This window comes from Trichophyton benhamiae, assembly GCF_000151125.1.
Source record: "Trichophyton benhamiae CBS 112371 chromosome Unknown Abenha-G-c-312d04.f1, whole genome shotgun sequence".
Lineage (NCBI taxonomy): Eukaryota > Fungi > Ascomycota > Eurotiomycetes > Onygenales > Arthrodermataceae > Trichophyton > Trichophyton benhamiae.
This window is the reverse complement of record NW_003315104.1, coordinates 510,361-534,540: the sequence shown is the minus strand read 5'-3', so window position 1 is coordinate 534,540 and position 24,180 is coordinate 510,361. Positions and strand designations below refer to the sequence as shown.

Below are 24,180 nucleotides of genomic sequence, written 5' to 3'. Positions count from 1 at the left end.
GAATTTCAACTTCGGATTATCTCTTCAACTTCGAATATTAGTTCTCCTTGTCTCAGCTAAAATGGACAAAAAGTACGCTGCTGCCCGTTTGTTGCCCCCGATTGACGCCTCCTATCAGCCAGCGAGGTCCGTTACCAAAATTCCAGCAACCTCCTCTCTGGAAGAGATTCTAGAGGTTCTCGAGCGCGATGGCGGGGTTATTTTAACGGATTTTGTGCCAAAAGAGACTATGGACAAGATCGATGAGGAACTGGAACCCTACACGAAAACTATCCCTGACAGTGATTCCTACGACGATTTCATTGGAAAAAAGACTCTGGTCATCGCTGGCTTGATTTCAAAGTCTGACACCCTGGCCAACATCCTCGATACCAATGAGACAATCGACAAACTCCTCAAAATAATCCTGGAGGAGAGATATCCAGCTGTCTTTGAAGGGCATACTGAAGAACTTGTCATTGACCCGTTGCTGAGCATTTCCATGGCTTTCCACGTTGGCCAGGGATCTCCTCGTCAGGCGCTACACAGGGATGACATGGTTTTCTCTAGCAAACACCATCCGAACATGAAAATTAATGAAGTAGACGGTTTCAGCTGCTTCATTGCGGGTAGTAACGTTACCCGCGAGAATGGAGGCACTATGGTCATCCTTGGCTCTCATAAATGGGAGCATGACAGACGTGGCAGGCCTGATGAAGTTTCTTTCCTGGGTAAGACCTATCTTTTGCAATACGGCTTTTAGATTATAACTAATGTGGATTCAGAAATGGAGAGAGGATCGGCGTTCATTTTCCTTAGCACCATGGCTCATGGAGCTGGATACAACACGATTCCGGGAGAGATTCGTAAGATTATGAATCTTGTCTTCTGCCGAGGGACTCTCCGTCAAGAGGAGAACCAGTTTTTGTGCAATCCCCGAAGCAAAGTCCTGAAGATGAGCCCAAAGATGCAAACTCTACTTGGGTTCAAGAAGCCAGCGGGAACTTGGCTGGGAATGGTTGATAATGATGACCCCGCGAAGGACCTTCCTGCTATTTACGAGAAGATAATGCAATAGTGGGGTTAATCGACAGTGTATACGGAGCATATTCCCACAATAGAATGAATAACTGCCTTTTTGCTAAGCAAGGAGATTATCCTCCACTGTTCCCCGTTTCGCTGTTTCAATTTGATACTGCCGTATTTGAGTCCATTTAGCATAGGGTTTGTGCCTTGACCCATTCTCTGTGATTGAATCCCTACTCCGTAGTTAAATGCAGTTTAAAGCTCGACTTTGCCCAGACGGTGTAAAGGGGACTAGCCACGCTCAATGCATTACAGTCAAGTACTCCGTAGAAGGGCCAGATATTTGGCAGCTTTCCCGAGGAAACGCCTATAATACATGTTAGCTACAGCTGGCTGAGGCCTCGCTAACCGTTGAAAGGTACGGAATAGTTCCACCCCACATCAGCCAGCCACTTATTCAGACGTCATTGACGCTTGGATATAATTAGCTCGGGAATGGAGACTCGGAGGATAACTAGATAAGATCGACGCCTTAATCTGAAGCGCCCTTGGCGTCACAACACAACCCTGCATATCGTGCATGAACAAGGAGGTGGGCAAAATTGGGGGTGGCCTACTTTACAACTCCCCCTAAAAATATTCTTCCCAAAACCCGATGGCGCGAGTTTGTTCAAATGCTGGCCGGCTAATTAGCAGACATGAAAAGATACCCTGTCAACCCAGATCAACATTTGCCTCTGCCCCACCCCCTCCTCTCTCTCAGCTTTCCTCTGCTTCCCTTTTCCTTGTGCAGATAATTTTTAGTTTCTTGAGAGATAATTTGGCCTGATCCCTTTGCACTAGCTATATATCAGCTTTCATGGACCAACAGGCAAGGGGCTTTCGAAGGTGTTTTTGATGGAATCATAGACGCATTTGAAACTGCAGGAAGCCTACACACCTGTCCTTGGCATAATAACTTGAGCCGTCTGTTCCCTGGGAGTTTACAATTCGTCTTTACCCCCACCATGCACTTGGAATTTGAGAAGGCACACGATGTTCTGCTTGAAGATGTTCGAGACACCGTTAATATTCGACAGACACACTTCAGCTCCCCTAAAAGACTGGCAAATCGATGGGATCACCGACTGAGTGACGAGAGCCTATCACAAGGCGCATCGCCCTTGAAAAATTCTGTCAAGACAGCTACCACGTCCGTACCAATTCCACTCGGTGTGGGAAGGCCCGCCTCTTTGTTCTATCCCTGGCAGTCCATGACAATGACTGGAACGAAGGAGTCGAACACAAGAAACCCAATGACTTGCAATATAGGGGAAGCAGCTTTTGATATTTCGTCCGCCTTAAACTATGCCGATCCTTCTGGGTCGACCGAGTTAGTAGCCTGCTTTCGAGAGAACACTCGCCTTATCCACAATCCTCCTTATCAAGATTGGGATACAACTCTTACATGCGGCTCAACATCTGCTATTGATATAGTCTTACGCATGTTGTGCAACAGGGGGGACTGGATCTTAGCAGAGGCTTCTACATACACCGGTACAGTTATGGCAGCGAAGGCTCATGGTCTTAATATCCAAAGCATTGAGATGGATGAGGAGGGCCTCCTGCCAGTAGATTTGGATAACAAACTACGATACTGGGACACATCACGAAGCCGCAAGCCATTTGTGCTATATACTATCCCATCTGGACACAATCCAACGGGTATAACCCAGTCGACGGCACGAAAGGCGGCAATCTATCAAATTGCAGAACGACATGACTTGCTGGTTCTTGAGGATGACCCGTACTTCTTCTTACGACTCGACGGATCTTTCTCATCACTGGATATCAACCCCCCTTACTCGTCATTCGAAAAGCTGCGGAAATCACTGCCCTCATCATACCTCTCCCTAGACAAATCCGGACGAGTTATTCGCGTGGACTCCACCTCAAAGATACTGGCTCCCGGCCTTCGGTGTGGATGGTTAACGGCGAGCAAGCAAATAGTCGAAATTTTCGAAAATTTTGCTGAGGTTGGACCAGCACCCCCAAGCGGACCATCCCAGGTCATGTTGTACAAATTGTTCGTTGAGAGCTGGGGACAAGAGGGGTTTGCAAATTGGTTAAACCATTTGTCTGGAGAGTACAAGTCAAGAAGGGACATCATGATTGCTGCATGCTCCCAGCATCTGCCCAAGGGTTTATGCACATGGACCACCCCTACACATGGAATGTTCTTATGGATTACGATTGACTTGGCGAGACATCCCGACTACTCAGAAAAGCGGGAAAACCTATCACTCGATCTTGAGGATAAAATTTACGAGCGGGCGGCAAGCTATGGAGTGGCTGTCGCCAAAGGGAGTTGGTTTAACGTTGAGGCATGTTTGGATAAGGTGTTCTTCAGGATAACGTTTGTGTCCACTACTTGTCTGGATGATCTCGAAAACGGTGTTAAGAGGCTTGGAGCAGCTGTGAGAGACGAATTCAGGTTTACACAAGCCTAGTGCATAGTCTATACAGGGGGTGAACAGTTGACATTTTGATCTCGAGGTGTCCACCTCCTAAGGACTTAGAAGGGATAAGCATTGGAGTTTCTTTAAATTATTAGTTCTCAAGGGGCAACTTCTTCACAAGGGGCAACTTCTTCACAAAGACTTAACTCTTAGCAAAGACATCTAGCCTTGAATTGGTGTATTATTCAGATACTGTAGCTTATCGGGTATCTTTTGCCAATAATACACACTAGATATGGCGACGTGTGAATTAGGGTTAACAAGAAAGTTAAAGTTACGAAAGTTAAGGTTATGTGAATCGATAACAAGTTAACTAATTGAACCTTATTTTAAGAAAACCTTGTTAGTCATTTCGGAGGTTGAACGAGATGATGACGTCATTGTTTAAAAGCCAGCAAGGATACGAGCGAGTTCAACAAATATAAGCACTTTCGGTTTTAGTCCTCCGGATATACCCGCTACCCCTCTCTTCTTATCAGAACCTGCAGTAAGTGTGGGGGGAATGAAACTCGCATCACAGATGAGGATCCATTATTATCAGCATTCATATAACAGGGTTTTCGTATATCAAAATGGGAGCTACCACGTTGCTGCTTATGAGATATCTAACTTGTAATTGGCTACATGGTCTACATAACTACAAAGCTACCCTTTTCCGTATTAGTAGTGAGCTTGGCCGAAAGTAAAAGGGGGAATTCCCATGCATCTTATCTGCCTCATACTCTGAAGCTACTTAGTTTTGCCATTTCACCGAGCTTAACTACTAGTTGGTTATTTAATAGGCCAGTTTGGGACGGGCTGCCAGGTTTTCAAGGCTTCCAATTTTCTTTGCATTATCATTCAATATTTTCTCATACAATTATGGCTGTCGTCGCTGTTGCAGGAGGCACTGGGGGTGTTGGTCGGACCGTATTGGACGCTATCGCGAAGTCAGGTAGACACAAAGCCATTGTGTTGTCAAGAGGAGTAAGATAGCATTATGTTCATTGCTTGAGAATGGCAAATAATTTTTAAAATATTACAGAAAGGAGTTCCCGGAGCAGCAAATGAGCCAAGACGCTATGCTGTGGACTATGACAACGTGGAGGAGATGAGGAATGTGCTAAAAGAGAACAATGTTGAAGTTGTCGTGTCTGCTTTGCTTTTGTCGGACGAGAGCGTTGCAAAATCGCAGATCAATCTGATCCGTGCTGCCGCGGAATCGGGGACCGTGACCAAATTCATTCCTAGCGAGTACTATATTGACTTCCATTCTCCAATCCCGTAAGTTTCATTTCACATCATCTTGAAAATTTCACAATTAACACCGAAAGGATAGAGGGTCGGACTTGTTTACCAATTTTCAAATTGAGGCCGAGGAAGAGCTTATGCGTCACCCTCAATTGACTTGGACACTCATCAGGGTTGGGATCTTCCTCGACCATCTCACTATGCCATTTAACCCGAAGCCAACGTACATTACCCCATATTGGGTATTCGTTGACATTGAGCATGAAGAATGCGTCTTTCCTGGTGATGGGTCCCAGCCACTCGTACTGTCACATTCAACAGACCTGGCAGCATATATTGAATGCTTGGTGGGCCTTCCATCAAATGAGTGGCCACGAGAATCCCTAGTTGCGTCTAACAAAATCCAAGTCAAAGATCTCCAAGATTTGATTAAGAAAACTACAGGTACGCTTTGTGGACATCTGGGCATATGCATTCGAACGTTCCTAATACTAGCAATAGGGAGGGAGTTCAAGGTCACATACGATTCAGTAGAATCAATTCAAAAGGGCCAGATCACACCCTTAACCTCTAATCGACCCGTGTTCGATGACCCACAAAAGGGCAAATTGTTTCAAGAGGTCGAGGTTCAGGTTATGCTTTCTATGTTGAGTAATGCACACGATTTACCTGGGAAGAACCTTGCTGAGCTCTTTCCCGAGGTACATGTGACCAATATTGAGGACTTCCTCAGAGCTGGCTGGGAAATGAAGCAAGGTCTTAAGCCGTAAAATTTGTTGCCCATTTGCCACTGACAATAAATACGAAGATCCATTAATCCATTAGAATGGAAAACCTTATTGAATTTATCACTATGAATATTGAAGGCAAAGGAAGAAAGTATCAGTCAAGGACTGCATTATTCATTATTCAGCAGTGGTCTCAAATTTCAGTTGCATACGGTATATTTAGTTGGCGCTTCTGCGCTAATCGGCCCTACAATCTCCTTATTTCTGGGAATATCAGTGATATCAGCTGAAAGTACTGTTTCTTCTGAAGGAAAAAGTTAGAAAATACATATATATTGATCTACCAATTTATATCTCAACGACATGATAATGTTTCTTTGCATACAAAAACCAGAGTGAGGTAATAAGAATAGCAATCAGAATAAGAACTGCTGAAACGTAATTCACCTGGCTTGGGATGACTTCGGAATAAACAGGAAAACAATAAAATATCAGAGCTACCAGGGTCCATGCAAGCATTACAATGTTGGCCATAAACCCCAACTTAGGATACCAAAAGGGGCCATGCTGAAATTTCGACCTGCCCCGGTAAAGTACCAGTATAGTAGGAATACTATAGCTAGCATATTGGAGAAGAATTCCAGTTGCAATGAGTGAATTGAATGCTAGTTCGGACGCAAGGTATAGACAGCCGAACAATGCTGTGCCGATGGCAGAGCCAATTAAGGACCATATAGGGGTATAGAACGGTGCCGGGAAGATTTTGCTAAAATGACGATGTAAAGGGAAGCCAGACTCTCGGCTAATTGACCAGGCAAGTCGAGACTGCCATGTCTGGATCGACCATACAGAGGCGAAAACAAGAAAAAGGACGGGGACCCAGAGGCCAATTGCCGCAGCTTTACTGCCTGTGATGTGGTGTAAGACCGTAAGCCCCGAGTAATCTGGAGTGTTAATAGGCCCAACATTGACTAGGACAGCTAGAATCATCAGAAGACCGCTGCTGAATGCAATAACGATGGTCCAAATCAAAGCTTTTGGAATATTTGTGCTTGGGGATGGGATTTCTTCAGCAAGGTGTGTAGCAACATCGAGGCAAGAAAAGCACCAATTGGATCCATTCAGGCCAATCAGAAAAGCCACGCCATTCGGCCAGCCGGAAACGTTGACAACTTTGAAAAAGTCTTTGGCACTCGTGTGGGTTTTGGCGGTAGCAAATAAAGTGATGATAATGGCCGAAACGGAGAGGACGTTCACAAGCAACAAAGCTTTCGATATTTTGGGTAGAAAATACTCAAAGCAGGCACCAAAGCACGTCACAATATTGATGAGTTGAAACACCACAAAGCCCATCCACCGCTGATACACGAAATTAGGATTAAGGAGAGTGACAATTGTAAATGCATTCACAGGCACGGCAAGATTCCCAGAAGCGCCGATTGCGATAGCTGCGATCCAGCTGATCATTGCTGTTGCATAGGATAAGCCTCTTCGGTATCTTTCTGGGGCAATTTTATGTACCCAGATATATTGACCTCCCGGGTGGGGTATTGCGGATATAAGTTCAGATAGAGTCGTTGCTGTAGCCAGTCCGACTGCTGCCATTGCCAAAAACCCCCAAAATATCACGGGCGACCCGCCCATGGGAATGCCCGTGCCCAGGACAAGCAGCAGGCCAACTGCCGTGTTGGTGACCCCATAACCAATCCCGATTGCCGATAGTGTGGTGAACGGCTTCTGGGTCTGAACTTGGATAATCTCCTCCTGTCCCGGACCCGAAAGTTGAGAGTCGACCTTCCCTACCACCGCTCCCTTCTCAGTCTGTTCGTCGTTCCTCAGTGACATGATTTTCGGGCTGTTAATGCCTGGCCACACGGGAGACAACAATGCAGCGTTGTTAGTTATGCAGAATGGTGGGGATTACAAGAATATGAGAAACGAGTGGAAACTATATAGTCAGGTATTTGTCTGGACAGCCATGCGACGGCGGCGCCGAAGCAGACGGGCAGAAGGGAACGGAGCTGCCAACAAACAGACCCAAATTACTCGTCACCGGCTGCAGAACCCTTAGTACTTATGGTGTGTAATGCAGACTCATTATAAACTTCGCCAGGGAGCCTTGGATGACCATTGTAGAAACTCTTGGTGGAAGAAGCTCCAGTAAAATATGCAATGGCCCGATTTTTAGGAATGGTCCTAGGAGTTCGGGGAACATCTTATTGCAGCTTGCGGATACGCTCTATACTTTCGTGGAGACTCAAGAAGTGAGCGAAGAAAACTTACCTGGGCCTGCGGAAAGTTGTGGGACTAGAGGAAGAGCGACAAGATGGATTATGCATGTCGATACTTTGGACGAAGCCATCCGTGCGAAGCATCCCATATATATTATTGGCCATGGGTAGAAGTGTCGACTTCCGGCATATCCCTGAAAGCGACAGACTCAAAAGTAGGAAATGCTCATCTCGTTGGCTGGGAAGCCCAAACACACCGACATGAGCTCCAAACTTTGGTCATCCTGGAAGTTCAAGGTGTGCATCGCGCATACGAAGATAAACCTAGAATCAGCCACCGGTACTACCCATTCCCTGCACCCGTTTCGTGAAATGTGTCAGAATTCATAGGTATTGTGATTCGGGCCAGACTTACTTCATGGTATGCCATTAGGAACGGGCCCAGCTTGCTGCACTGAGATTGATAATGGCTATAAAGAAGCTAGGATTCTCGATAGGCAAGCATACTCCGTAGAAGCATTGATTTACATTAACGGGTTTCGCGGCCTTCACTTGAGCATTTGGGAGCCATTTGGCATTGACTGCGTCGCTGAGCTGTTTTTGATAAGCCTGCCAAAATGCCGGAATTCCCACCCCCAATTGATCCGTCCTATGTGCCCTCGGTCTCGCTTACGAGGATTCCCGCAAATGCGCCGATCGAGGACATACTTGCCGTCCTGGAGAGAGATGGCGGTCTCATTCTAACCGACATTATTTCCAGCCAAGACGTGGCTGCTATCAACGATGAGCTAGATCCTTACGTCCAGAAAGCCAGAGCCGAATCGCACGCTGCGTACGACCTTATCCCCAAACAAACGATAATGGTCCCCGGTATTGTAGGCAAGTCGCCTACCATGGCAAAAATTGCTGAGTACGAGGTGATTGATAAACTGCGAACGATGGTTTTGCAGAAGAAATGCACTGCTACCTGGGAAGACCGGACAGAGGAATTTACCATCGGACCCTTACTGAACAGTAGTTTGACATATAATGTCAGCTATGGTGGCCCTCGTCAGAGGCTGCACAGAGATGACATGATCCATGGCATTTACCACCACGATGGGGAATACAGCTTGTCAAACGAGACTATGCTTGGCTTTATGTTTGCAGGATGTAAAACCACCCGTGAAAATGGAGCGACCATGGCAATCCCAGGCTCCCATAAATGGAACCACACTCGGGTCCCTCGAACCGATGAGGTTTGCTTTGCTGGTGAGTTATCTTAGCTCCTTCCGGTTGTCATTTTGCAGACAACCTAGGACTTGCATACCATCCTTTACACATGAAGAAACAAGGGTTTCTAATAGAAATGAAATAATCCAGAGATGGAACCCGGTTCGGCCTTTGTCTTCCTCGGCACTGTCTACCATGGCGCCGGGCACAATTCTGTCCCCGACCAAGTACGCAAGGTCTATGGCCTGTTCTTCATCTCGGGAACACTTCGGCCTGAAGAAAACCAGTTTTTGGCCATTCCTCGAAGCAAAGTACTGGGAATGAGTGATAAAATGCTCTCACTGCTTGGGTATAAAAAGCCAGAGACATGGCTTGGTATTGTGAATAATGGCGACCCAGCAGAGAATCTCAAAGAGGTTCTCGACATGGCTAACTCATAGCTCTTCTTCATCCCTGTTAAGTATCATGTTCTCGTCGTGTCTGTGGTAGATAGATATCTTGGGCATCTTGGGTTATAAAGTGGCAGGTTGGCGCTTCTAGAAGGGTCACCTCCCTTGCAAGAGCAGAAGTCAGTCTGGACTTGTAGTTCTCACTCCCTAGCGTTTGCGGTTGAAAGTACTCTCCTCAATTCTTCAATACAATGCTAAGCACTCTCAAGTGGAAGCGAGGCGGCCTGTCAGTGTAACTTGTACGGTGACCAGCTGGCGTGTCGTTGTTGTTTCTTTTCTGATCGTCGGTCGCTCGTTAAGGCAAGGCTCGCCCCCTCGAGGAGAGCCGATTAGATAACCAGTCACGTGTAAATTTGATGACATAAACATATCACATGATCTAGAGAATTAAAGCCTATTACTAAGAAATTGAACTTTGTGAGAGATGCCTGCAGACGAACTAAATCCGGCGGTTTTAAGTGCTGAAGTAGAACCGACCCCTAGACTAATACTTTGCACGACTTTGTATATCTTTTTATTTCCCTTTTTTTTCTCTATTCAACATGTCTGACGATGAGGCAAGATAGATCCGCGACCTCCAAGGCTCCCTAACCAGTGACTTTGAGCACTCCTTGACTAACCTCGTTTATAGGGAGCCTCACCCCGCGAATTGGTCGTGGAAGCCTGCCGCCGCGATCAGCCCTACCTCATCGAGGAGATACAGGAGAAGTCCTACAAGGATAAGCCAGATGAGTTTGCAGACTTCATTAACGGAGTAACAGACTCCATGGGGAACCATGCGCTTCATATATGCGCTGCTTACGGGAGCTGTAAGACGTCCCTTCCCCCGCCTTAGCGCCTGGCAGCCCTCTAAGCGGTTTGTTGGTTAAATTTTTGGGATCCCCCAAACTAATATGGAGATATACATATAGACGATACAATGGATTACCTACTAGACATATACCACTTTGAAGTCGACCCTACCAACCGCGTCGATGGCGACACACCGCTCCACCTGGCTGTTCAGTATGGAAACGAAAAGGATATTGAGTTGGCCATGTCAATGCTGGAGATGATGCTTGAAGCAGGCTGTGATCCGCGAGTACGGAACAAGAAGGGTCAAAAACCTGCAGATTGTGTGATGCCGCAGTATAGCCAGATGAGAACTGCGCTGATGAAGGTGGAGTATATGATGCAAGAAGGACAAGGGGTGGAGGGTCAGGGCCGGGATGACGACGATGACGGGCCAAGTGACGGACCCAGTGACGACGAAGATAATGGCCAAGAGAAAAAACAATAACTTCTTCAAGGGACAGGAGTTATGGTGTTACTCTTACCGTCCTTTGTTGTGCTGGCATGATCTACTGTGTTTCCGTCTTGTTGTTTTACATTTTTTTCCCTTTTCTTTCCTCATTTTGGCATGTCAGGCTGGGTGCGCTCTACAGTGTCTTGTTGGGAGGAACCGGCTTGTAGGGGGATGGATATACCTTAGACTATTCAAATTATCATCTCTTTGAAGCGTGATATATATGTATATGGGTATTTAAATCATAATCTCTTCATCTAAGCCCCGGGTATACATGGGCGTTAAATCCAGTCCGATTCATATATGCATGTCAACCAGAGTCATCATCGTCCCTACGGCCTCTCCTTCGTGGTGCCTCGGGCTCTCCATTTTCTTCCGCTGGAGCATTATTCTCCTTAATGCCCAGGCTTCTTTTCAACCTCTTTTCAAACTGCTCGCTATCTTCAGCGCCTTCTCCTCCTTCTCCTATGCCAAATACTTCCTTTGCCATACCTGATACCCCAGCCACGCCAACCTCTATTTTACCTCTTGGGCCCACGAAATATTCAATCACCTCTTCACCCGTATCTGAATCACGTACCTTGAGCAGATATCCTTCCTTACATAGTCGAGCAAGTAACTTGTCTGTTCTATCAAGCGGCGTATGATATTCTGCATTGACACGGCGAAGGTGTCTGTTTAGCCTTTCCTCTGATATTGATCCACCTGATAGCATGATCAACGATATAATAAAGGTATATATTGCAATATATGAGCTTTCGGTGGAGGAATCAGGTGCTTTGGATGGGTGTAATATTTCCGGAGTTCTGTAAGCAGCTGGTAGAGTAGATATGACAGTCCATGATTTTGACGTGCTCGATTTTTCGGCGCGTTGGGCCGCTTTTAAGCTGTCAGCAAGCAGTTCCTTAGCGGGGACAGGGGTTATAGGCATATTCACTCACCCCTTCTCTGGCTAATTGTCACCTTTTCCTTGCCTGGTTGTTCAACCATCTGCATGCCAAATACCTCCTTCAAGGTCTTCTGTGCATCGAGAAAGACGAGTTTAAAGTGTCGTGATCCACCATCACCTAGAACTTTGGCAGATATATCCGCTCTGCGAATGGGTTGGCGTGAGTATTCACTAGCTAAAGCCAGCCGAACCAACTTCTTCACCATCACGTTTATCGACACAGAGGTCTGCAGGTGTCCGCCAGGTTGGTATTCATTTTCAGACTCGGGTGTGGCACTCCACCGACGCTGGGTAGCCCCCTGAGTCTGTGTGCGTGCTGAAGTGTCCTCATACTCGTCTTGCTCGTCGTCATCATCGTCATCAGTAGCCTAGAGTCACACGACATTAGTTATTCGCCCGTCATGGCCCGATAGTGGGATGTGAGTGGCCTCGACCTACCCGCCGTTTTGGAGGCATTCTGCTAGAACTTCTCTTGTTTATCCAGATAGCCTGGAGTGTAAGGGTACTCCAAGAGTTACATTAAGCAGCAGCAGATGTCTTGCTGAACGGTATACTGTCTACCGGTATCAGCAATTATCTTCCATCGTGAAAGCGCGCTTCAATTAAACGAAAAGAGGAAAAAACGCGCGCTTCCCACCTGGGCAGACGCGGGATCACGTGCTCAGCCTCAAGGATCGCCGAACGTCAAACGTCAAAACGTCAAAGAAAACAACCGACGGAAAGCAACCAAACTAAAGACGGGAACGAGAGAGAGAGAGCGAGAGAGAGTCCGGGGTAGTGTACTCCGTCATATTCACGCTCTATCGGCAACCGCCGCCTCTGATTTTGATACCGTGCTTAGACATGAGGAGGCTTTCCCTTGTTGGGCCCGTGCGAATCTATACGATGTACAAACAAAATACATCCAGATGCCTGTGGAGTCGAGCCTCGGTAGGAGGGCCAGCCGCCTAATCTATCAGGTACCCTAGATGTTACCTCGCCTCCGCAAACAAGTAAGGATCAAGCTAACTAGCCGTGTGAACAGATAATTGATCGCTCTCTCCCGGCCATCTGCGATGCAACGGCTGGTCAGAGGGATGTCAACCGGCTCGCTCCGATGCCCGGTCTGCAGCATAGAGGTGATAAGGAAACCTGCAATAGTAATGCAACCTTCACCATTATAGTCTACAATCCAAGGCGGTGCCTATAGTTGCCGAGTTTCTCGTTTCCAGGCGCTTACCAAGCTTCTGAGCTCAATGGGCCGTGTTTCCGTGGTACCCCTTAGCTCGGCCGCCCGCTATAGCGAGTTTTGGTTTGATAACTATGGGCAAAAGGCCAAGGGGACAAAGTTTTTTTTTTTCGTTGCCGGGTCTGATAAGCGGACTCCACAGCAAGCACACGACAAGTAGCTCGCGAGCATTCCCTTGATCGGGCGAACTTGACTACATATATGGGCCGCTCAAGTCCCTCAGCATGGGTCGTATCGCTGCAAATTTTCCCGGAGCCAACGGGATGAATGCATATTTGCCCTTGCTGCACGATTTCTACTCCTTCAACCTGCTCCTAACGCTGTTATGAAGAACTGGAGTACTCGTGTCAACGATGCCGTGGCGAGGAGCATTGTCGGCCGCAGGTTCCGGCTTGAGGGCTCTGGACATGTACGTTTTTTTTTTTTTTTTTTTTCTTACTTCCTGTCTGTCATGAATAAGGGAAAAGAAAGGGTCCTTTTTGTTTGATCTGAGTGAGAAGTGATGACACTGACATGTTCTTTCGCTTCTGCAGCGGCGTGAGCGGAAGGGTGCTCGGTTTCTTACTGAAATTCGAGCTGGGCTTACCACTTTCTTTGCCATGGCGTATATCATATCGGTGCGTTGTGGCAGGCCGCAGAAGGCTAGCTAGCTACCAAAAAAAAGCGTGAGGAAGAGCTGTCAAGCTTACGTTCCCCAAGGTCAATGCGACCATCCTGACAGATTCCGGCGGGCCCTGTGTCTGTACCGATGCCAAAGACCCGACGTGCAAAACGGATATAGACTATAACCTATGTTTGAACGTTTTGAAGCGAGACCAGATCACAGCCACAGCAGCTATTTCTGCGCTGTCGTCGTTTTGCATGGGTTTGTTCTCGAACATGCCTATTGCGCTGGCCCCTGGAAGTACGTTGTTGTTCCTAGCAAACTATAACCATGCAAATGAGGCTGAAATGGAAGGGATGCTAATGATTGGTGTAACAGTGGGACTGAACGCATACTTCACGTATACGGTGGTTGGGTTCCATGGATCGGGACCAGTGAGCTACGGGCTGGCTTTGACGGCAGTGTTCGTCGAGGGATTTATCTTCTTTGCATTGTCACTGTTTGGCATGCGTCAGTGGCTAGCTCGAGCAATGCCGAAATGCATCAAACTTGCCTCTGGAGTGGGAATTGGACTGTACCTGTGTTCGTGGCCCCTCTACCTCAAATCTATACTATCAAAAACAACAGTCTAGGCCATCCTCATGCTAACGAGAACCAGCTCTCATCGGATTGACGTACAGTGCCGGCATTGGAGCGATAACAGGCGATCGAGACACCCCCGTTACGCTCGGCGGATGCGTTCCAAGCGAGATGGTAGACGGCGTGTGTCCCGGCGGAGCTAAGATGCGCAACCCCACGCTCTGGGTCGGGATATTCTGCGGCGGCATCCTAACCTGCGTGCTAATGATGTACCGCGTCAAGGGCGCCATCATCGCCGGCATCCTACTAGTCTCCGTGATATCGTGGCCTCGTCCGACGACCGTCACATACTTCCCTCACAGCGCCCTAGGCAACGACTCATACGACTTCTTCAAGAAAGTAGTCACCTTCCACAAGATCGAAAGCACGCTCGTCCAACAGGAGTGGGATCTGGGCCAGGCAGGCGGCCAGTTCGGGCTGGCGCTGATCACTTTCTTGTACGTCGACATTCTCGACGCCACGGGGACGATGTACTCGATGGCACGGTTCTGCGGGGCCATCGACGAGCGCACGCAGGACTTCGAAGGGTCTGCAATGGCCTACACGGTCGACGCGCTGAGCATATCGATTGGGTCGCTGTTCGGCTCGTCGCCCGTCACGGCCTTTGTGGAGTCGGGCGCGGGCATTTCCGAGGGCGGCAAGACGGGGCTAACGGCCATGACGACGGGGGTGTGTTTCTTGGTGTCTATATTTTTCTCGCCGATTTTCGCCTCGATCCCGCCGTGGGCGACGGGGTGCACGCTCATCTTGGTCGGCAGCATGATGGTGCGAGTGGCTGCGGACATCAACTGGCGGTACATGGGTGACGCAATACCGGCGTTTGTGTGCCTTGCTGTAATGCCGTTTACGTATTCGATTGCGTATGGTCTGATAGCGGGCATCCTGACTTACGCGTTGCTGAATACGCTTGTGAAGGTTGTCGAGGTACTGTCGTGTGGCAAGCTTGTGCCTGAGAACAAGGAGTTCCGGGACCCCTGGACGTATAAGGTTCCCGGGGGCGTGTTGCCTGGCTGGATGCGGCGGCTGGCCAGGGGTAAGAGGGACTTTTGGCGGGAGGATGACGAGGATGAGCTTGGGGGAGCCGGAGCCGGAGCTGGAGCTGGAGCTGGAGCCAAAGCTGGAGCCGGAGCCGGAAGCGAGAGCCAGGTTGAGCTTGACGGGGTGGTCAAGGGTGGGTTGAGGGTGAAACCGCTATCGGCCTCGGAGGAGTTTGATAAACTGTCATGACAATGATATATATATATATTATTTTGTATAAAGGATCTGTCTTTTATTGTTGGATCTACTCTTTTTTTCAGCGTGCTTGTACGGAGGTGCTGTCGATGATTAAGTCTACAGTTGGGAATACATTTTTGGACAAGACAGGGCAGATGAAAAAGAAAGCGACAAGAAGGTATCAATGGCACTGAAGATGGCGATGGATAGCAAGGAGTCAGTAGAAACGCTGTCTCGGCTGTGTTACGTGTCAAGACGGGAGCCGGGAGGTAGTAGAGGAAAGTAGAGAATGTGTGATATGCGAGGTAAGATACATGGTCGTCAATTGCGAGTAACAGTGTAAAAAAGGAGTGGTATGGAAAAGCAAAGATGGATTAGACACAGACACAAGACACAGGTAGAGAGAGAGAGAGAGAGAGAGAGGTAGTGAGTACTACCTGGCTCTGGGCTTCCTCAAGCTCTTGACGCGACTGATGAAGCCCGAGGCAGGCTTGGGATCCTCTGCAGTCGGGCTGGTCATGCCGTCGCTACTCTCTTTGCGCTCTGGCCGGCCACGGGGGCTGCTCATGGCCCTGGGCCGCCCTCCATATCCATCATCACTGTCGACGAGCCTGTGGTTTTGGATTTTCGCGGACTTCATGTCATATGCATCATCGTAGTCTTGGCTGGAACTTCCAAAGGCATTATTATTTGAGGTACTGTTGTTGTTGGTGTTGGAGAAGAAAGGGTTCTTGTCGTTTGTGTTTGCTCGGCGGGAGCTTGTGGCACGGGGTGGCGGCGGAGGGGGCGCATGGCGAGGCGGGTTGTCAGCGGCCTCTGAGGGGCGACGGTGGAGGAGCGGCTCGGGGGACATGACTCTGCCGCTGCTGATGCTGCGGTTGTTGATGCCACGGATCTTCTGGGCGAGAGATTTCTTGCGCTGGAGGCCGGCCTGCATGGTGTCTGACTCTGACTCCTTGCGCTGGATGGCGGCACGGCTGGCCGGAGTGCCCTCGAGGAAGGTGGAAGTTCCCAGGCCCATGCTGATGTCGCTGTGGACCTGTTCGATCTGGCTGGTTGGGTTGAAGGCGACGGCTGCGTCGGCCTTCATGGCGGAGGAAGAGATGGCCGATCCGCTGGAGATGCCAGTCGAGAAGTCGGAGTACCCTTCCTGGCCGCGGCCGTGGATCTGGTTGAGGTCTAGCTTGTTGTTGTTTGGCCCGGCGCCGCCGATGGCCATGTTGCGGGAGTCCTTGGGGAAGGCCTGCATGGGAGCGGCCCGCGAGCCCTTGCGGTTGCGGTGAGGGTTGCACGCATCAAACGGGCCATCATGATGGAATGCTAGACGGATCAGTTAACTAGAACGTAAGAAAATAAGTAAAGAGAGGAAGACGTACAGCCAGGGCCGTAGATGCCGGTGACGTCGAGCTTGTCGATGATGTCTAGTTTGTAGTTGTTTCCACGCCTGGAGCGAGAGGACTTGCCGTCTCTATGCCTGGCCTCACGCTCTCTGTGACGACGCTCGCGACGCCTGCGGTCCTCTTCCGGGTCGAGCAGCTTTGGGCGTTCCATGAGGGAGGAATCTGAGTTGCGACGGGGCCGTCTCTCGGGCCTGGCAGCAGCGGCAGAGTGGGAGGCGGCGGACGAGCCGACGAGGGTGGACTCTGAGGGATCTGCAAAGACGTCGATGAGCTGGCCGGTCTTTGTCGAGCGCGAACGCGAGGCCTCGTGGTTGGAGGGCCGGCGGTGCTGCGGAAGGGGCCTGCCGGCGTTGAGGGAGGAGGAAGATAGAGGTGGAATGTTTTCAGGCCGGGGGGGCGGGCGTCTCTTCCTGTCCTCCAGCGAGAGGTTTTCCTTGTAGAAGTTAGAACAATGAGTAAAAGAGTAAAAGAGTAGGAGTAAAAGAGTAACTTACGAAGAGGTCAGAGGCGTCGGCCATGCCAGGCGAGGGGAGGGACGAGGGCGAGAAGGACTCGGTCTCGTCGAGGAAAGGGTTGGTAGAGAGCGGTCTCTGGGGCCGCAAGCCGGGACTGAGCAGCGAGTTGGGCGTGGAGGGAGAGGCGGCCCTGTTGCGGAAGGGATTGTTGGAGCCCAGCGTGATGCTCGGAGAGGCCTGCCTGTCTGTTCCTAGTCAGTATTATTCTAGTGAAGTCGAAGTCGAGGTCGTGAAGTCGTGAAGTGAAGATGTCGTGAGGTGAAGGTGTTGTAGTGTGGATGCCCACCAGGCCTTAATAGAGGTGAAACAGCAGGCCGGGCGCCCAAGGGGGGCAGAGATTCACTTATCACGGTATCGTACCTGGCACTGGGATGGGAGCAAGCGACATGGCAGCCAGCGAGGAGCAGAGGGGGGGCAGCGAGAGAGTATAAAAAGCAGGAAAAGCAGGCAAGGCAGGATAAGGGTCGAAGGGGGGAGCGAGGCAGCGCAGGCGAAGGGGAGGCGGGAAGGGGAGGCGGGAAGAGGGCCTGGCGGTCGCACGAGGGCCCGTCGACGGCGACAGGGAGCTTCTGCTGGCGCTGATAAAGGTTCTGATGACGATGACGGTGTCTGCTGCGATTTGCCTGGCTGCCCGAGTGCGACGGCGAAGGGATGTCCTGTGTGTCTTCTCCCGGGTCTGTCTGGCGGTGCTGGCTGCTGGTTCGTCTGGACGGGCTGGCGAAGGCGAAAGAAGGGGCAAGGATGCCGGCGAGGAGACGCAGGCCGGTGGAGCGATCGACGATGGACAGTCGAAGAGAGCGAGTCAGTGAAAGTGAAGAAGAGAAGAAGAGAAGAGAATAAGTGAGGGTGAAGATGATGAAGAAGAGAAGATGAAGAAGAAGAAGAGAAGAAGAGAAGTGGTGAAGAAGTTGAAGTCGAGAAGTCGCTAACTTTGCCCTGAAAAGCTTTTGGCTCAGGAGTCGCTTTTGGTCTTTTGCTCTACCAGCCTTCTTCTCCTTCTCCTTCTCTTACTCTTCTCTTACTCTACTGTCCTCTCTCTCTCTTAACTACTACTGACTGTCCTTCCTCTCTCTCAGTCCTTCTACTCTTACTTACTCTCTCTATTACTCTCTCTCTCTCTCTTACTATCCACTGTCTGCTGTCTGCTCTTCTTCAACAGCGTCGTCTACCACAGTCTACTCTACAGTCTCTCAGTCTCTACCACTATCTACTCTTCCACTGCTCTACAGTCTCGATGAACCCCCCGGCGCCGTCAAGTCCTCGCTTCACGCTCGAGCTCGAGTTCGTCCTCTCGCTGGCCAACCCGCACTATCTCTCGCACCTCGCCGTCGCCCACCCGCAGCTGCTCGGCATCACCAGCTCCAAGGAGAAAGACAGCAACGCCTCCAGAGACAGAGACGCTACCAGCAGGGAGAAAGACGACAGCGAGGCCTTTGCCGCCTACCTGGCCTACCTCTACGACTACTGGCGGCGCCCCGAGTACGTCCAGTTCCTCTCGCACCCGGGGGCGACGCTGCGGGCGCTGCGGCTGCTGCAGGAGGAGGCCTTCAGGGTCGCCGTCATCCGGCCGCAGGTGATAGACATGCTCAGTAGTCACTAGTAGTAGTAGTAATAATAAGATAATAAAAGATAAAAGAAGAAGATAATAATAAGAGAAGAAGAGAGAAGAAGATAATAAAAGAAGAGAGAAGAGAGTTAGTCGGCTGGCTTGTCCGGCGGTTTTCCTTTTAGTCGTTTCTGCAGGCGAGAAAAAGAACAACATCACAACTCGCAAGACGACGGCGGACAGAGGACTTGGACAGAGGACAGACGACAGGAGAGAAGACAGGAGATACGCAAGGATACTCAGAGGATATACAGAGGATATACAGAAGACAGAAGAGAAGAGAAGAGAAGAGAGAGATCTATGGGTCGTCCCTAGCAGCGTCGTCCAGGCGGCCAGGCAGCATCACCACCACCACGACTACGACTACGACTACACTACGACCACCATCACTACAACCACTACGACCACTACAGAGAGAAGACAGGAAGAAGAGAAGAAGAGAGATGCACTCCGTCCGCCAGGCATGCCGGCCGAAACACCAGGTGCTCGTCCTCAAGTGCTATCCGCGCTTCCAAAAGGGCGTCCAGGTCGTCCGCCCAAACTCCTCTGAGCTCAGCTACCTGCTGCACTACGCCAGCACCCGCCGCAGCAAGCTGCTCAAGGTCGGCGCCTTTCTCGAGAAGCGCGCCGCCAGAGACGTCTGGAGGCAGAAGCTGGGGTGAGTCTCCCTTGTCTTTTATCTATGTTCTGCATGCTAATGGTGTCCATTGGTAGAAATGTCCAGGTGACGATGCAGCTGCTGGCGGCGCTGATAGAGAAGCTGCCGCGAGACCTGCCTCTCTACGCCAGCTCCGTCCTCGCCATCCTCGACACCGTCCTGCAGCACTCCAACGACATCGCCATGGTCGAGGAGACCATCCCGACCTTCCAGGTCTTCTGCTCGCACCAGGACGCCACCGCCCTCTCCGCTGACATCGACTACATCAACCAGTACCGCGACGTCGTGCGCAAGTACGCCAGCTTCACCTCCAGGACTACAACCACTACCACAAATACTACGACTACTTCTACAGCAACTGACCTGCGATGGCGCAATGTCGGGCTTCAAGCTATCAGGGCCGTCGTCGGCTCAGAGGCCCTCGGCGCAGACTGGTCAAGGCAGCTCAACATCGTCCTGCCCGTCATCCTGCACACCCTCTACCATTCCGGTGACCCGGGCCTGCTCCAGCTCCAGCAGCGAGCCGTCTGCTCTGAGAACTTGGAAAAAGAACACGCCCGGCGCCGGCGGATGAGCATTGCGACTGTCCAGACCGTCGACACCGTCGAGGCCGGCGATCCGGAGTCTGCGTCGGGAACCGCCGCAGACGCTGACAAGGCCGCCGAAGTAGAGGCCCAGGTCCTCGCCTTCCGCTGTCTCGAGAAGGTCTTCACTCCCGGAAGCAACAGGCTGCAGATACGCCTGGCCACCGCCCTCGTCCTCGAGTTTATCGTCTCTCGCAACCCGCCCAGGCCCAAGAACGATACCAGCTGGGCCACCGACTTGCTCGAAGTCATCGTCAATTGGGCCCCCGTCCAGGACCGCTTCGTCGTGCTCGTCACCTTGGTCGAGGCCCTCGCAGAACGGCCCCTGGTCGACGGCCAGCTCGAACCACAGCTCGGCCTCGTCTACATGATCGAATGGCTGCTCAGCTCCTCCATAAACCTCATCGGCCTCAGCGTCATGGACGTCCTCATTGCCCTGCTGCGCTTCATCGTCCTCCTCCTCCATCTCGGCGAGGGCAGGGTCAAGGTCGTCCCCCCGCCCAGCAAGACCGCCTTTGCTCACCCCCTTGCCCTCGCTCATACGGATGATGCCGCTCTCCCTGCCAGTACTACTGCTACTGCTGCTACTACTACTGGTTCTGCTGAAGAAGGAGGAACAGCTACAAACTCCCGGCCTTCCTCGGGGTCAATGCGCCAGGAATTGCTCGTGCTGCTGCAGTCGTCCGTAGCAAACCTCGCTAACCATGTCTACTACACCGATCAGGTGTCAGACATGGTCAAGACAATCGTCTCTCGCATCAGACCTGCCTCGGCACCGGCATCCTCAACCAACAACTCAGACCACGACGAGTCCGAAAGGGCCGCTGCAGACGAGTCGTCGTCCGTCGTATCAGATACCTACTTCTCTACTCCCAACGCTCGCATCATTGCCCTCAAGGCTGTCAAGGACACGCTCGACGTAGCCAACCGTCCGGGGGCTGGAAGCTCCTCCTCACGAGCTGGAGGAGGAGGAGGAGGAGGAACACATGCCAGGCATCCTGTCCCCGTCCACGCCTGGGAGGGCACTCAATGGCTCCTCCGCGATGCTGACAGAGACGTCAAATATGCCTACGTCGACGCTCTGCTCTGCTGGTTGAAGCTGGAGACCAACGACTCCGACCTCCGTGCCCCCGCTGAGCCACTCAAGGTCGGCAAGCGGAAAGACAGAGGAGCAGACCTCTCTGACAGCGCAGAGAAGCTGGTCAGAAAGGCCCTGCCCGCTTCAGGGCCCGACGACAATAATAAAGTTGCTGCAGCCGAAGTCTCACGGTTCCTGCAGCATCTGCACTTCAACATCTACGAGATTGCTACTGACCCCGCCGTGTCCGAGGCTGATATTCTGCTCTCCCACCTCCTGCTGGTCAGCCTGGTAGACCGCTTGGGCGTCAATGCAATCAGGTACGGACTGCCAGTCATCATGAAGCTCCAGTCTTACTGTCTCGACCCGTCTACCCCTGCCTCCCCGCTAAAGGCCGGAAGTCTTGTCCACGGCTACCTCTCAGCCGTCGTCGAACGTTTCACCCTCGAAGGCACAAAGCTAGGCAGAGACATCCTCAACGAGGTCGTCAGGCGCAAGAAGAACGGCCTCTGGCTCACCAAGGTCCAGCTGCCTCCTCTCCCTGCAGCCCGCATCCTGGCCGAGCAGCCGCTCAACCCAAGTGATACCAACACTGGTCCCGTCGTGCAGCCAAACAAATCCGCTTATACCCCTTTTACCTCCATCGCCGAACTGGTCTCCCAGATTGAAACCGCTTACAACCAGTCCTGTCTCTCCCCGGCTTCCAGCCCAGCAAGTTCTCCCGGTGCAGCCGTCCAGGGGCTCGCAGCTACTCTATCCTTCCAGCCGCCAGCTCGTCACCTACCCACTACAACCTTGCTACCGTCATATATCAAGGACCAAATGCTCTCTTCCTGGTCAAGAGAAGCCTGTCTAGCCTCCATCGAACAGGAACGTACCCGATCATCTTCCATCACGGGGTCAAAGAGCGGTTCCGTGCCCGTCCGCAACCATCTCAACGTCACCGCAACCGCCGGCAAGAACGGAACCGCCAGCTCCCCCACAGGCACAGACTCGTCCCATGGCCATGGACAGAAATGGCACCGTCCCGTCTCTGCTTCCGCTGCCGCTGCTGTTGCTACCACAGCCACCGCCCCTGGCACCCGCGCCGAAAGCCGCAAGGACCGCCGCCAGAGTCTCACTGAGATACCTCACCCTCGGTCCTCTACAACCGCCTCATCAAGCAAGGACTCTACAGTCCGCGTCAACGAGCTCCGTCGTGTCCTCTCGGTCATGAACACTTCCAACGTCCGCCATCCAAGCCCCCTGCGTGGCCACCCACCTCTATGCAGCGACGACGCCTCCAGTGCCGAGAGCATGGTCACAGATACCTTCTCCACCTCGGACGCAGGCTTCAGCAGTACCGGTCCAGCCGGCAACGCAGACGCAGTCCTCGAAAAAGTCCAACAAACCCACGCTCCCCAACTCGACAAAGACAAAGACAACAAATCCACACCTCCCGTCCCACCACTGCCTCATCACCCTCAATCCCGTAAACAACCCTCAAGATCCTCTTCGGCATGCCAATCCCGCTCCAACTCTCGTTCTCGCCCTCGCTCCAAAACCAGAACACCATCTACTTCTCGCCGCGCCGCTTCACCACAGACATCTACTACCCGCTCTCGCAAACACAGTCGGAGCGCAGCAGAAAACCCCGTCGACGCATGGGATCCAAGTCTAACCCAGAACCCCATCCTGCTTCGATCCGTCAGCCAGAGCCGAAGAGCGGAAGTCGACAAGTTACTCGGTGGCATAGCTACTCCCACTCCTACCACCCCGGACGCAGACACTGTTGTCCCCATGCCCCCGCACGACGGAGTAAAAGGTCTGCTTGCCCCCAGCAGATCGATTTCAGGCAGAAGGGGGATCGGTCCGCCTCCTTACTAGTCTCCCGTACTATCTATCTATCCCACCTACCCCCTTTCAAGCTATATTCTTCCATATCGCTATCTTCGGCACTATTTATCGTTGATGTTCATCCATCCCTGTGTCTGTCCTAGCTGTATGCAATATTCTAGATTCTTCTTTTAATCGCATTGTGTTTCAAAAGTGTCTCGGTGGGAGGAAATGGGCAAGAAGAAAAAAAATACTATTCTTATTGACAGGTTATATTATTAAGAGATTTAGGTCTTTTATTCACTCTTTCATTTCATTTTCTATCTTGTTGAAAAAGTTCTGCATGGTCTGCTGTTAGCTGTTTGAGCATGGTGGTTATATGGTTTTCTGCTAGTGAGCTTCCTTTCCCCCCCTTTTTTCTACCTGCTTACCCCTTTTTACCCCTTTTGCGTTTTATCGACTTTGTTACTAACAACTGCATAGGGAGTAGACATGGGATAGATTTATTGATACTAGCATCTCAATAACATACTGCATTACGCATTGGCCTCGACTTCAACATCCCAATGAACTATTTGCAACATAACTACCAAAACTAATAATACCCGAAATACATCCAATATCAAACTCACTTCTTAAAAGCCCCAGCACACATAACATCCTCATACTCATAATCAGGCTGGAACTCACAATAAAGCACTTCCGGATCACTCTCCACCGCAAAATTATACGCCGCCTGCTCATCAGAAATATACACCTTCTCAACCCCATTAGCCGCAGCAGCTTCAGCAAGCAACTGCGCCTGACAACACCGCTCCAAACACCCAAACAAATACGCCGCCTCATCCACCGTTCCCCCCACACTCAAAAGGCCATGATTCATCAATATCGCAGCCTTCCCCTCCCCCAGCGCCGTCGCAATCAATTCCCCTTCTTCCTCCGCTAGCACCACCCCGCCATACGACGAGTACACGCCATGCGCCTTGTAGAACTTACACACGTCCTGGTTCAGCATTTCCAGCGGCCGCGCAAACGACGACCATGTCTTGCCGTAGATCGTGTGCGCATGGCAGATGGCGTGCACGTCTGGTCGGCGCTTGTGCACTGCTGCATGGATCAGGAAGCCTGCTGCGTTGGCAGGCCGCGAGCGGTTGCCGCCTATCACACTGCCGTCGAGACGCAGGAGTATCATGTCGCTGGCTTTCAGCAGGCCGAAGTGCACGGCTAAGGGGTTTGTCCAGAAGGCGTCGG

At 51.1% G+C, this 24,180-nt stretch overlaps 10 protein-coding genes across 10 annotated transcripts; 7 read left to right on the top strand and 3 right to left on the bottom strand.

The window, feature by feature from the left end:
* Positions 1–61: 61 nt before the first annotated feature.
* On the top strand, positions 62–1,057 carry ARB_07843 (uncharacterized protein; the record flags this gene model as incomplete). Its single annotated transcript, XM_003014077.1, has 2 exons — positions 62–710; positions 765–1,057. 2 exons carry the CDS (start codon positions 62–64, stop codon positions 1,055–1,057), a joined length of 942 nt encoding a protein of 313 aa, XP_003014123.1.
* A 955-nt stretch (positions 1,058–2,012) lies between these two features.
* ARB_07842 (aromatic amino acid aminotransferase, putative) lies at positions 2,013–3,494 on the top strand (the record flags this gene model as incomplete). Its single annotated transcript, XM_003014076.1, has 1 exon — positions 2,013–3,494. The coding sequence occupies one exon, from the start codon at positions 2,013–2,015 to the stop codon at positions 3,492–3,494; it is 1,482 nt and encodes a 493-aa protein (XP_003014122.1).
* Positions 3,495–4,364: 870 nt separating this feature from the next.
* On the top strand, positions 4,365–5,503 carry ARB_07841 (uncharacterized protein; the record flags this gene model as incomplete). Its single annotated transcript, XM_003014075.1, has 3 exons — positions 4,365–4,400; positions 4,528–4,766; positions 4,822–5,503. 3 exons carry the CDS (start codon positions 4,365–4,367, stop codon positions 5,501–5,503), a joined length of 957 nt encoding a protein of 318 aa, XP_003014121.1.
* A 306-nt stretch (positions 5,504–5,809) lies between these two features.
* ARB_07840 (uncharacterized protein) lies at positions 5,810–7,306 on the bottom strand (the record flags this gene model as incomplete). The annotated part of the gene is made up of 1 exon (XM_003014074.1): positions 5,810–7,306. One exon carries the CDS (start codon positions 7,304–7,306, stop codon positions 5,810–5,812), a length of 1,497 nt encoding a protein of 498 aa, XP_003014120.1.
* Positions 7,307–8,309: 1,003 nt separating this feature from the next.
* ARB_07839 (uncharacterized protein) lies at positions 8,310–9,344 on the top strand (the record flags this gene model as incomplete). Its single annotated transcript, XM_003014073.1, has 2 exons — positions 8,310–8,943; positions 9,055–9,344. The coding sequence occupies 2 exons, from the start codon at positions 8,310–8,312 to the stop codon at positions 9,342–9,344; spliced, it is 924 nt and encodes a 307-aa protein (XP_003014119.1).
* Positions 9,345–10,272: 928 nt separating this feature from the next.
* ARB_07838 (uncharacterized protein) lies at positions 10,273–10,632 on the top strand (the record flags this gene model as incomplete). Its single annotated transcript, XM_003014072.1, has 1 exon — positions 10,273–10,632. One exon carries the CDS (start codon positions 10,273–10,275, stop codon positions 10,630–10,632), a length of 360 nt encoding a protein of 119 aa, XP_003014118.1.
* Positions 10,633–10,948: 316 nt separating this feature from the next.
* On the bottom strand, positions 10,949–12,043 carry ARB_07837 (uncharacterized protein; the record flags this gene model as incomplete). The annotated part of the gene is made up of 3 exons (XM_003014071.1): positions 10,949–11,454; positions 11,580–11,955; positions 12,026–12,043. The coding sequence occupies 3 exons, from the start codon at positions 12,041–12,043 to the stop codon at positions 10,949–10,951; spliced, it is 900 nt and encodes a 299-aa protein (XP_003014117.1).
* A 1,651-nt stretch (positions 12,044–13,694) lies between these two features.
* Positions 13,695–15,285, top strand: ARB_07836 (uncharacterized protein; the record flags this gene model as incomplete). Its single annotated transcript, XM_003014070.1, has 2 exons — positions 13,695–13,993; positions 14,100–15,285. 2 exons carry the CDS (start codon positions 13,695–13,697, stop codon positions 15,283–15,285), a joined length of 1,485 nt encoding a protein of 494 aa, XP_003014116.1.
* A 421-nt stretch (positions 15,286–15,706) lies between these two features.
* ARB_07835 (uncharacterized protein) lies at positions 15,707–17,576 on the bottom strand (the record flags this gene model as incomplete). The annotated part of the gene is made up of 4 exons (XM_003014069.1): positions 15,707–16,593; positions 16,650–17,106; positions 17,168–17,379; positions 17,549–17,576. The coding sequence occupies 4 exons, from the start codon at positions 17,574–17,576 to the stop codon at positions 15,707–15,709; spliced, it is 1,584 nt and encodes a 527-aa protein (XP_003014115.1).
* Positions 17,577–17,787: 211 nt separating this feature from the next.
* ARB_07834 (uncharacterized protein) lies at positions 17,788–22,980 on the top strand (the record flags this gene model as incomplete). The annotated part of the gene is made up of 5 exons (XM_003014068.1): positions 17,788–17,989; positions 18,014–18,109; positions 18,133–18,761; positions 18,932–19,452; positions 19,509–22,980. 5 exons carry the CDS (start codon positions 17,788–17,790, stop codon positions 22,978–22,980), a joined length of 4,920 nt encoding a protein of 1,639 aa, XP_003014114.1.
* Between the last annotated feature and the right edge of the window lie 1,200 nt (positions 22,981–24,180).